General features: G+C 43.2%; 1 protein-coding gene across 4 annotated transcripts in view; it reads right to left on the bottom strand.

Annotated features, from left to right (window-relative positions):
• The window catches only part of AKAP9 (A-kinase anchoring protein 9), a 2,953,299-nt gene that overhangs the window by 791,966 nt on the left and 2,148,720 nt on the right, over nucleotides 1-12,613 (bottom strand). For all 4 annotated transcript variants that reach the window (XM_069648423.1, XM_069648424.1, XM_069648425.1 and 1 more), the window contains one exon: nucleotides 5,025-5,540. In XM_069648423.1, the coding sequence (XP_069504524.1) occupies nucleotides 5,025-5,540 (516 nt within the window). The remainder of the gene's footprint in view (nucleotides 1-5,024; nucleotides 5,541-12,613) is intronic.

Genomic DNA, 12,613 nt, shown 5'->3' with positions numbered 1-12,613 from the left:
GCCCAGCCAGGCCAATAGCAACAGGCATACGAGACCTCCTGGTACAGTTAGTACAGACAATACCTTTTCTTGGCATTTTGTGCGCAGTACCCGAATAATGACCGCTCTCAGTGCTCAAACTGAGTCTGTTTTCATCAGCACAGTGACTGTAACCTCCAATATGCACTGTGTTTAATGCAGTATTGCAGAATGAATACTTTATTCAGCTGAAGAAGAGACTTCAGCGGCACCATAACCAGCAACCGTATGTCAAGGCTCACAAACACTTAGTGGGCTACATTAGATCTACGCTCCCCCTTCACACAATTCATTTCACAGTCAATCTCATATTTTGATAAATGGCAGGTACTCTGCCTGACTGCAAAACTGTCTAGAACGCATAGTTTAATGAAGATTTATAGAACTTGATGTACATACTTAATCGGAAACGCTGTTCTGTCTCAGCTAGATTTAGCCTCACATTAACCCCAATGATGTTTGATTCTGCTTTTTTATGCAAGTATGCAACCAACATGTTCTTCCAGCAACAGTACATTTTTCTTCCTCCCTTGTTGTTTTGCTTTTTCAGTTTACATGCACTTGTATTTTCCTTTTTTTTTTTAGCATCAACCTGATTTTCAATTTTTACAATGGGAAGTGAAGTACCATAAAACCTGGTGTTAATTTCACTGTTCTACTCGCATGTCAGGGAGAAGCAGGGGATACAGGATAGCAAGTGTCTGTGTTCCAATATTATGGGTCTTCTCAGAGATTGTCGTTATTGCTTTAAGTATTTTTCATCCACAAGCTGTACAAGCATTCTGAGCTGGAAGAATCGATTCTGATGCCTTAAAGGGCAACACAACCATGAAAGACATATCCAAAATTACCTTCCAACTTTAATCCAGACTATTCACATTAGTCAAACGTCGTTGATAAAATATTGCAACTGCAAATTATTTTCTAGAAGTTGCAAGCTTAACTCATTTGAACCATTGAAGCATCGGAGGATATTCACAAAATGCAAACCCCATGCTTGTTCATTTGTTTTAGCATCGCCCCTCCTCTTGAAGGCAGTGCGGTAAACCGGAATTAGGACACTGGGACATAATGCTCATGGGTCTTTCTTTTCTTACAGTTAGCCAGATCTACTGGTCAGCTAAAAAAAGAGAACTAAAATAATAATACTGTCCTCAACTCCAAGAGATATGTTCCAGATCCTTAAACCGAAATGTTCAAGAAAAGGGTTTTTCTGTCAAGATGAATCTAAACAAAGTGCCTAACCCAAATCCTATTCTAGCCTATTCCTTTCCTATATCAACTAACGCACATAGGTCTAAAGGGTTCAACAACTAAAAGGTGGTTGACTGCTTTTGAGCCAGGTTTTCTCCCATTCGGGTTGCCCTGGATAGAAAGTTCTTCAGCAGCTGTTATAAGAGCCAAGTGTTCCACACATACCTCCAAAGAAAGGCTTTCTTGGTTATTTCTGTCTTTCTTACCTCCCAACTCTGGGAGCTGTTTTTTCTTTTCCACTCTAGGAATTCGCACTCTCTTTCTCTCCAGTCTGGGTATTTCTCTCTTGTTTCTATCTTTTAAACATGCTCCAGTATGTCTTCACCCTCGGCCCCTCTATTGGGGTATCTTTACTCTCTTCCCCCTCTCCTATGGTCTCCTGACTCACGCCCCCCTTCTCCTGGGTTCTCGACTCTCGTCCCCCTCTCTTGCGTATCTTCTCTCGTCCCTCCCTCTGCTGGGGTCTCAACTCTCATCCTGATCTCTTGGGTTATCTTCTCTCTCTCCCCCCTCTCCTGCCTCTACTAGGGTCTCTTGACTCTTGTTCCCCTCTCTCTGGTAATCTTCTCTCTCCCCCTCTCATGGAGTCTATTGCGACTCTGGTCCCCCTCTGGTCCTCCACTCTTGGGGTATCTTGAACTTAGAGCAATACAGTCAGTCTCTTATGCGACTACTTCGAACTGGGCTCAGCCCTTCTCAACTCTTCCCCCCTCCAGGAGTAGTCAGGCTGCCTAGAGTCCTTTCTTCACTGGGATACTTTAGGTTGTCTAGCCCCTTCCATAGGCTAGCACAGGCTGCTATTCTTCCAGCTCCTCTAGGTAATTGGATCAGAGGAATACCATCCTCTTCCCCTTCGGGCTCCCTCAGGTTTCCCTCTTCAGCAGAGCAAGGTAGCTAACGGGCACAAGGCAGCCTTCCTTCCTCTGCATTAGGCTTCCTCTCCACTCTTTTCCCCCAAACCAGCAAGAGAGGGAACCAGTCCCCAGCTGAGAGACCTTGCAACTGAAATGAGTCAATTTGTATACAGTCCTTTCTCCACTAACCAACTCCTGATTGGCTGAACTGTCGGGCTACCCCATTGGTGGAAGCAGTGCTTACATCATAGGCCTTCCAGGGTAGCTCATTCCCTCATTGGTCAGTTCGAATATTGGTTGAGTCAATTAAAAGCTCCAATATAAGGACTTTTCTACAATTTATCTGGGTTTCTCCTCCTAGGTAGGCCGTAGGTATGGCTCTCTGTGTTCCTCTTGCTCAGTTAAACAAGCTTTTATTTCATTTCACCATCTCCTTTTTTTGTAGTTTTCATTTAATTAATTTAAATTCAATCTACTGAAGGTCCTTCACAAACAACGAAACCCAGGTATATTTAGATGGGAGTTATACATTCTACCCTTGGGTTGTGTTGCTCGTCCATTGTGAGAGTGGCTGTAGCCTTTCTGCTTAGGCTGAAATGTGTTTTTCTCTCTCTCCACGTTGGCAGCGCATCTCGCTGCATGTTGCCTGCTTGACCAGCCCCTGCTCTCGCCCACAAGCGCAAAAGAGTGTCAGAGACATGTTATGTGTGTGAGTGGAGGAAAAACATTGATTCATCACAGCATGCCATATTTATCCTTTGGGATTGAGAATCACAAGCTTTCCCAGTTTGCAGAATTGCATTTTCTCTTGGATTAAATTGCTTTCAAAAGAGAGTCAACCACCCATGTAAGAATATCCTTGCACAGAGAGAACTGAACATGAGGACCCAGGATTACACAGTAAAAGCAATTATAATAAAAAGAAGAAAGACTTGAATAGAAACCTTGGTAAAACGCAAGAAGGGGCCAACTGATCTTCAAATGTCCCTTCCACAAAAAGGATGGCATTTCCAAAACTGTTCGGGCCCTCTTGAACATCCAGAAGCATGGCTGGGATGACTAGAAGGAAACCATAACAGACTGCATGTTGACCTAACACCATGGCGGTCGCCTTACCTAAAAGACACTCAAGAAGGTTGCACTACGGATAGCCAAATCCATAGATATAGGAACCTCATCAGAGAGGAGGCATTTTCAGGGCCTGGGAGAAGAGGGATACCAAGAAGCACCTGTGAAAGGATAGCAATGGCGATGGTGTTGGGATTCCAGCCCTAAAGAAACTTATTTATGTTTTACAGTGATGCAATTGGTTTTCATAAACAGATTTGATTATTTTATATTTAGTTAACTCGCTCAATAGAATAGTAATGAACACAGGCAACATAATGTTTTTTCAATTATCTAGCACACTAATTGCATTTTGGCAGGTTCTTAGAGCTAGAGAAAGGAACATAACCTGACAGATGGGCTGGGCTGAACTTAAAGTTAATATTTTGCAAACAGCCATTTCTTCAGTGCTCCTTGGATGACATGTGATAGAGAGTTATTACTGTTAAAGTACATTTTATGAGGCTTCTGCTTATGAAGTAAAGGATTGGCACCACCACACAAGTTGATGTGATGATCATGTTGAGACCTGATCAAGACAATCTTAAAGAAGAGGAAGGGGCATACTAATACTACATAAACTGTCAGTAGGAAAGCAGGCCATTTTTATGAACAGCTTTATGACCAATACAAAGCGATTTAAAGGCAGCCCTCTGGCAGCCAGGTGAGGGGGAGGGAGGCGATGTCAGGGAAATGTGCAGATGCTTTATGCATGTATGCTAGTCTTCATTTAAAATAAGCTAAGTTGCCGAAGTACAATCTGCTACAACATGCAGATGTGGTAGGGTTACAGCATTGACCATTGAGAGTTGATGGGAAATTACAAGCAAAGCAGAGATTTATCTGCGCGTTATGTTTAAGGTTGACCTAGCTCAACAATGAAAGCCGAGCCAGAAATATTGATTCACGACTATCGCAGTACAAAAAACATTGAACATAACTCACCTCAGGAAGACAGTGGGGGCCACCTCATGTCGCAGAGCTCCGAGGACTATAACTCAGTATGGTCCCTGAAGGGGATGACCTTGGCACGTTTTGCTAGCACACATTCACACAAAGACCATGACACAGTGGGGCACAGGATCTGTGCAGGTCTACAACGAAACTATAATTTCGGGTGAATGCAGTATCTGGCTGATAAAAGGCACAGTAAGCACAAAAACGAACCACACTGCATACCGGTCTATAGCACTCTGCATTGAGAACAGATTTCCCATAAACCAATAATTTTGCAATGCTCTGATTGTTTTCCTATGTGAAATATGGAGTCACCAAATGCCTTTTGTTTGCAGTTACCTTATGTATTGCTCAATTCCTCTGTAACCCTCTCCATGAGGCTATCTTGCCCAGCAAAACAGTATGATGGGCAAAGATCACCAAACCCCTGACTGCCATATTATTACATTTCTGTTTTTAAAGGTCTCTGCGTGAACACCTAATAATTGCATGTATGCACATTTTGTTTATGTAATTATGTTTGCTAAATGTTTCCTTTAACAAAGAGTAACATGGTGGATCAGAAAATCGTTAACAATTCTGTATTTTCTGTTTAAATGACCTCTACCGGGCAGCACAGACCCAGGTCAATAACGTAGCAGTTAACAATGAGTTATAAACGTGCTACGGGGTAGCATAAGCACAAAACCATTACTCTTCAACATAAAGGTTAAATTCCGACAAATAGAAAGATGAATCACAGAACACCTGGTCTTAAAAGAATGTAACAGTAGAGGCAAAAACATTGTTTGACTAATAACATGGATTAGTGTAAAGACCGAATCTTACACATACCTGCTTGGTACTCATATTTTCTATCACAGTCCTTAAGTCATCACATTCCTTGGTAAGGACTTGAATTGCAACATATTTCTCTCTTCTCAATGATTCTGCCTCTGATATGTGCCTGGCTTCCATGTCCAGAATTTCAGCAGCATGAAGTTCTTGCATCTGACCAATTTTTTCAGTGTACTGGCTTATAATTTCTGAAAACTTTTCTGAAGAGCTTGCCCTTTCTACATGTTCCAAATCAATCTGGATTCCTGCATCTTTTTGGTTCACTGCTAGGGTCTGGTTACTGTTGTTGACACTCATAGCTTTATCAGTTTGGGATGAGGAGTTTGCCCTGGTAAAATGTGAGCCATCTACAGAAAATGCACTATCTTGATTGCCACCTGCACTCTTCTGGTCTTGTCCAGTTTGGAGTTCTTCCAGTTTTACATAGTGTGCAAGTTTAATTTCAGCTTCAGCCAGGCTTTGCTTCATGTGGTATAAATCTTCCTGAAGACTGTCAAAACTTTCTTTCTTCATCTAGAAAGTATAAACAGAAATTAAAGTATGCACTCCCTACACAAGGATATGTATGCATACCAAATGGAAACATTGGTGCAATGTGGCCAGAAACAGAATCTACTGCGTAGGGGGGAGGGGGGTTGGGTATTTGAAATGAGCTTAAAACTGACTAATATTTCCAAACACAATCACATTTTGTATTTCTGCATTTTAAGTAAAACACTGCATTCTGGATTAACAGAATACACTTGAGTCAAGAATAAAGTTCAATGGATATTTTTTAACTTTGCACGGATAGGAGGAAATAACCCCCATGTGTGTGGCAGGGATCACCCTACAACTAATGAAGTACATTATACCCAAAGTGTCTGGATAGGTCAACTCAGTGGGCCTCATTACGAGTCAAGCGGTAACCGAGCCGGAAAAACCAGCAGGTTACCGCCGGACTCGTATTACCATTCCGCCTCCGTGATTCCTGGAATTACCGGGGCATTACGACCCCTGTGACCTGGGAATTCCGGAGGCGGAATTCTCTAAGTCCCCATTCCCATGGAGTCCCAGAGGACTCCATGGGAGTGGGGAAGTGGAAACACCGGCACCATGTCTGCCTGCAGGTGGGTGGTGTTAAACCCGCCATGTCAGACCTGGCGGGAGTGACATCTCCTGCCTGCAGAACTCGAGATCAGCCGGTCCGGAAAGAACAGTGGTGGCGGATTTACCACCACCGTTCTTTCCGGACCGGCTGACTCGTAATGAGGCCCAATGTCTCTCAAAAGTCGAATTATGGGAGTACCCCACAGTTCCCTACTCCAATATACACTCTCGAGGAAATAGGAGCCAGTATGCTTCCTGATAACTCACCTCTACTTCTAAGCAGCCTACTCCCATGTCCTGAATTAAGGATAAGGATCTATCCTCGTTACTTTCCACCAGTCTGGTGCTCACCTACAAACGGGCGCGTCTCCTAAGAACATGTTGGTATCCAGATTTCCAACGCCTTTAGGTAAAAACCTGGTGGCAACCAATTGGCTTGCATGGCCCGCTTCAAGTTTTAACCATTGTGCAAAACGTAAAGTTGTTGTCCATGCGCTCGTTCAAAAAACCTACATTCATCCCATCACTGCCACAGCGCGCACTATCAAACAACTGATCAACTGTGATACCACTTTAGTGGTCTATGTCCTTTGCTGCCCGTGTCAGAAATGGTATGTGGGCAGTATCACCTGCAAAGAAAAGTTGAGAATACTTCAACAATTAAGGGCTATTTAAAATTCGGATCCATCATATCCGATGGCAAAACATTTCAAGGAACAACATGAGAATGATTTCCAACTATTGACTTTCTTTGCTGTAACACACACCACCAAACATCCTAGAGGGGTTGATTGTGTATTGAAATTGCGACAGCTGGAAACCAAATACATTCTCGATTTTGACACTGAAGTGCCCAGCGGTCACGATGTTGATGAGGAATTGTATACTTTTTTGGGAGTCTAATTGATTTTTTTAAATCTTGCCATTAATTATTATTTTATGGTCAATTGTTTACATTCCACATTGCAGGTTCTTCATGTTTTTCTTTTGTTTGCTGGCTTATTTTGGTTGGGTTTTGTTTGGACTTTTCTTTTATTTACTGCTTGTGGACTTGCTGCTTCTATTAGGCTGCCTACTGTTGCATGCCGGTAGTCGGTTTTTTTGTGTATGGCATGGTACATTGGGATTTGCATATACTTATGACTGACATTTGTATTCTTTTGTTTTTCTCTCAATTTTTATTTTGCTTTCTCAACCTACAAATTCCTCCCTACTACCAACGCTTATCTCTGTCACTTTGATTTTGTTTAACTGTGATTAATAGTAAAATCATTTATAATAATGCCCAGATTCTAAACAGGCACTTGAGCCGAAACACGTGTTATTATAAGGGCAATCCACGAACGTGGAGAGCAATTCTGTTGGAAATAATTAAAAAGATGAAAATCTCAAACTAGACTTGGAGCCTCAATCAAGAGTATACAATTATAAAATATACTTATGAGTGACAACAATCTGGTGGTCAATGCAGGTTTTATAGGGGGCATTATATCTTGAGGTATGATATGTTTGGGTGTTTATTTTCATTATTGGTCATGTTCTATATTATGATGTGACTCTGCCTCACATTTTCTATGTTATCTGGAGTTGTCATTTATGTTTATCTGTTTTACAGTACCGGGGGTTTTATATTGTAATATTTTTGATGCATTTGCACTTTATCCTGCTGCTTTGCACACATTTCTGTATAATTTTTGTCAGATGTTGCATTATGTTTAACATTGTTGCTAGCCCTTGAATTTTTATATCATGCAGTTTTTGCACATGTATTATCATATGCACGTGCACTTTACTCTGCTGCTTTGCACAAATTACTGTACCAATTTGGTCAGATTCTGCATAGTATTTTAGTACAGTTGTCAGCATCAGCATTTTATTGCTTTTTATTTCTTGCAATTTATTGATGCATTGCGACCATTGATGTTTGTTATTTACGCTAGCACTTTACAGACCCTCGAATGTACGGACTTACCAACATCTGCAGGTACAGGAGGCTGTATGGATTGACCATTCTATGTAATTAACAGATACCCATTCTGACTGCTTCCTCCGGTCCATTCCCCAGTCTTTCCATCTTTCCCGATGCTCCACCATTTTTGAGTTGTCGCATTTACATGTATAGTGTTGATTCGGCTATTTGGCATGTTTGCTGTTATCTTGCTGAATGATTTACTCTGTTGCACCATGGTAAAATGTCTGCTGTGGTTGTCACTGAGTTGGTTATGGTGTTTGGCGCATGGTCAACATAGTAGTAGGACTACCGTTATGCATTTAAGCCCTGTTTGTCCCACCCCCTGTATGTGAACAAGCGCTTTGTAAAGCGTGAATCGCGTTTTACAGGACATGTTTTACTGGTGTCCTGCCTCTGCTATATGTCATTTTTTCATTTTGTTTTTATAACAAATTTGTAGTCATTCGACCTCCAGCTTGATTGTTTATTTTTCTCATTAATGTGTGATGATTGCTGTTGCTGACTCTGAATGCTGTTCCACGCCGTTCCGGCGTTTCCTCAGTTTTTTTGGCATATATATATACATTTATTTTTAAGCTTCTTTACAATCCCTGGAAGGTGTTTTATCCCTCTTGCTTTAGACTAGAGTATTTGTGAGGCATAGATTTGCTCAGTCTACTTGCGGGTTGCTCTACCTGGACAGTAGCAATACCTTTTAACATACACCTACCAGCAAGTACTTCGTCTAACTTAAGGTTTTGGTCAGGCTGTCATATAACCCCTCTAAATGAGACCACCCCTTGCCCTGTTCTCAACCTACTGTTCAGATCTCTCTCTTCATCGGATGTCCCGCTCTCTGCAAGCCTTGAGATTTTTTTTCCAGGTCCGAGGTATGGTCCCCAGGGAGCTCTTCACTTTGCCTCTTTAGCTGGTCTATCCTAATATCTGAGATATAGCCCATGGTAGGCTCTGACATTTCCCTAGCTTTCTGGCCACTCTCTGGCTCTTACACTGGGCTTAATTCCTCCTCTCTCTGCCTTCAGGTATCTAACCCAGTCTCTTATACAAACTGAAGAGTTCTGGCCTGTTTCATAGAGCTCTTGAGTAGTCTGATTATCCAATTAAGGGTCTGATGGGTTACTTCCACAGTCGCCTCCACCTTTCATTGCAGGATTGGATATGCTCTCTTTATAGCTGTTCTTTCCCAGATGTTTACCTTTCTTTCCTAAAGTGTGACCGGTTGGACTGATATTTTGAAATCAAGCTAAGGATTTTTGCTTTAATCCGCCAGCTAGTGCTGGGGATGCATTGGTGCCAGTGTGGAAACAAAGATCCGTAAGAGCGAACACAGCATGTGGACATATTTCCTGCCAGCAAGAACTGTGTGTACATCTGATCAGTGAGGATTATGCTCAGTCAAGTGACTGGGGAAGGAGACCCTCTCGCTTACATGATAACCCTTCATGCGGGAGAGTGCGATCTACTTTACCTTTGCTGTGTTGGAGGGACTCTTGGGAATCCTCATTGCGTTGTAACTTGATCTCTGTGGATTTGAAGGTACTCTCAGTTTTCATACAGTCAGGTCTTTTCCCTGTTTTTACCAATTACTACTTTTGGGTAGCTCTTTATGCAACAGGTGGTTATTCCTGGTCCCTGGTATCCATCTACGCCGCAAAGGGGGAATATTAAAGGGGACAGTCCCATACCACCCCCTTTGTTCATAGCTCCACTACTTTATTCTTCCCCCTTTTACATATCTTTTACACAAAAGGCTATTGGCTTGGTGCATAGACATTCCTAGCCAGGAAGAAGCATTTTGATTCAAGGCCTGTTCCGGATACTGGATCAAATTGTATTTTTGTCACAGAGGACACAAATCTTGGAGGCCACTAAGGGAGGTTATGTGACCCTCCAGGAGAACACTTGTACACAATTTTGGAATGGTTCTGCCATACTAGTCTTTGCAAGAGTTAGCAATTGATGGAACTTTGGAACATCTGTACCTAAAAACACCTTTTGGTTAAAAAAAAAAAGGAATTATGGCTGCTTGCAACAAAACAGTTTCCACATGCACCTCTAGATCCAGCTAGGCGTTTGGATTATGTTAGGCAGAAACCTGTGCAGTTCCCTTGGGGAACACTGCAAAAGATTTAAGACTACAGGTAGAGCAGTAAACCCCTTTGGTAGCAGTCTGTACCACCCAGATTTACCTGGTAGCTGTGGCTGAGCAGTCAGACTTCTCTCAAGAAGAGTTAGGCAGTATGTAAAGTATACACAATATGTACCAAAACACAATAGCACAAGCAAACACTGACCAGAGCTTGGTTTCAAAAGTATATAGTTATTTATTTAAAATACACATAAGTTAAAAACACTCTAGCAAAAATATAGTAAAAGCACTTCAACACAGTTATAATGAAAGTAGATTCAATCCTTTCTCCTATCTAGACAACTCTAGGTAAACACCACTTAATTAAAACAGAGGTGAGTGCTTAACGTTAGATGACACTCTAGTAGTTTCCAAGAAAGGGAGAGAAAAAGCAGAAATGGGTTAGACACACCACTCTAAGGTCCAGAGCACTTGCAATAGGCTTAAAGAAGAATAAAGTCACAGGTGAGCAAAAGTCACTAGGCAGGGCCCACTCTTAGAGTAGCCGGAGCGAAAATGTGCCCAAGATCACACTGTTAGTTAGAGATTCAAAGTCTTGCAAAGAGTCAAAAAGAGGTTAGAGTGGCTCAGAAAGTTTAGCCAAAGTGTCCCAGGCACTCCCAGGTTCGAAAGCCGGGGACTAAATCTACCCCGTACAGTCGGTAGCAAGGGAAGCCAGGCAGAACACAGTACCTTAAGCGGAAAGGATCCTCCAGCGGTGGCAGTTGTTCCAGGCAGTGGCAGCAGGGCTCGACGTCGGTCAGGGGAGAAGAAGTTCTCGCTGAAGAGCAGAAGAAGAGGGTCGTTGCACTGCCCGGGAAGAAACCAGCCGCGGAGTCCTCCGGTTAAAGGGTTGGTGCCGACTTTCGCGGTATGGGGGTAAAGTGTGGTATTCCGGTTGCCGGGGTGCTTGGCACAGGCAAGGCGGCCACGAGATACCTCAAAGAACGGAAAGAAGGCGAAAACTGGTTGTCCCCACCAGTCAAGGGAAGGAGCCACTCCGTTAAGAGTTCTCCTCGGTCGTCGGGAAAAAGTGGTGAGACGGTTCAGCAGGGCTCCACCGGGTGGTGTCGTCGAAGCAGGTCGGCTCAGCTCTTCCCTCGTCGGATTCTTGGTCCTGTGGCGACTTCTGAAGTCCCAGTCCCCAAAGCCCTGCTTTTATGCAGCAAACCCCCATTCACCCAGCCTAGCTGTCACTCAACCATGCTAAGTGGTGAGCCGGGCGGCTCACCACTTGGGCCAATCAGGACGGAGTGCGACTTGAGTTACCAAGGTAACTCAGTCCAGGGTGCCTAAATCCCCCTCCACCCCTCCTAAGTACCCCAGACAGAGTGGCACCACTTTGGAGGGCTTCTGTGGAGAAGCCCGCCAAAAGTGGAACAAAGGGCTCCACTTTGGGTCAGAGTTACAGAGGCGAACACCAACGCCATTTTAGAATCAAGTTTTGGCAAAAAGTCCCAACCGGAGTTATAAAAATAAATATATAAACCGGTGGTATGTTTAAGGCTACCGTAAATAAATAATTAAATGTGTTAGCCTAAAACAATGGGAAATCCCATAGGGAAATATTCGCGGTCGAATATAAAAAGTAGTTTCCACTGCCACCAGCCAAAACTCGATCAGGGGGGACGGAGACGTGCCCCCTCGACTAACAGACCCTGGGGCAATCGAATTGCCCCAGCCAGTACGTCCACAATATGATGGTTTGTACTGGTTCTGTTCAGGATTCAAGACTAGCAAAGTCTTTGGTGACTTTACATGCCCTGGGAGACAGTAGTCAGTCCCAGGGTATGGAGTCTATGTTGGGGAGTCCCTAGGACACCCCTGGGTCACGGCACAGAGGGTGCTGTGTGACCCACATCACAAAAATACATGAGGCCCTATGGAGTAAGAGACCCCATAGCCCATTCAACACAAGGTTTAACCAAGAAAACACACTTCAACATGTCCAAGAGGGAGGGTAAAAGAGTCTCACTCTTGGCAGGAGAAAAAAATTAAACCCCAGAAATCCAGCAAAGCTGCTGGGGGACTCACTAGGTAGGGAAATTCAGCCTAAACAGAGAATTCTCCCTAACACTCGCCCCCCCCAGACTAAGGGACAGGAGGATTTAATCCACTCCTGGATGAACCTCATACCTCTAGTCGATGATATACATCCTAGAGAGTCCATCAGCATTTTGATGGTGACACCCTGACCTGTGCTCAATGGTGAAATCAAACCCTTGCAGGCAGATTGACCATCTCAATAGTTTTGGATTTTCCCCTTTCATTTGCATTAACCATCTCAAGGGTTGGTGGTCAGTCTGAATAACAAAAGTAGAACCATACAAGTATGGCCTAAACTTCTTCAGTGCCCACACAATAGCAAAGCATTCTCTTTCGATAGTTGCCCACCTT

The sequence above is a fragment of the Ambystoma mexicanum genome, chromosome 2q, assembly GCF_040938575.1.
Source record: "Ambystoma mexicanum isolate Mex_15411 chromosome 2q, UKY_AmexF1_1, whole genome shotgun sequence".
In the NCBI taxonomy this organism is placed as follows: Eukaryota; Metazoa; Chordata; class Amphibia; order Caudata; family Ambystomatidae; genus Ambystoma; species Ambystoma mexicanum.
The sequence above is the reverse complement of the archived record's forward strand: the minus strand, read 5'-3'. Positions and strand labels throughout refer to the sequence as shown.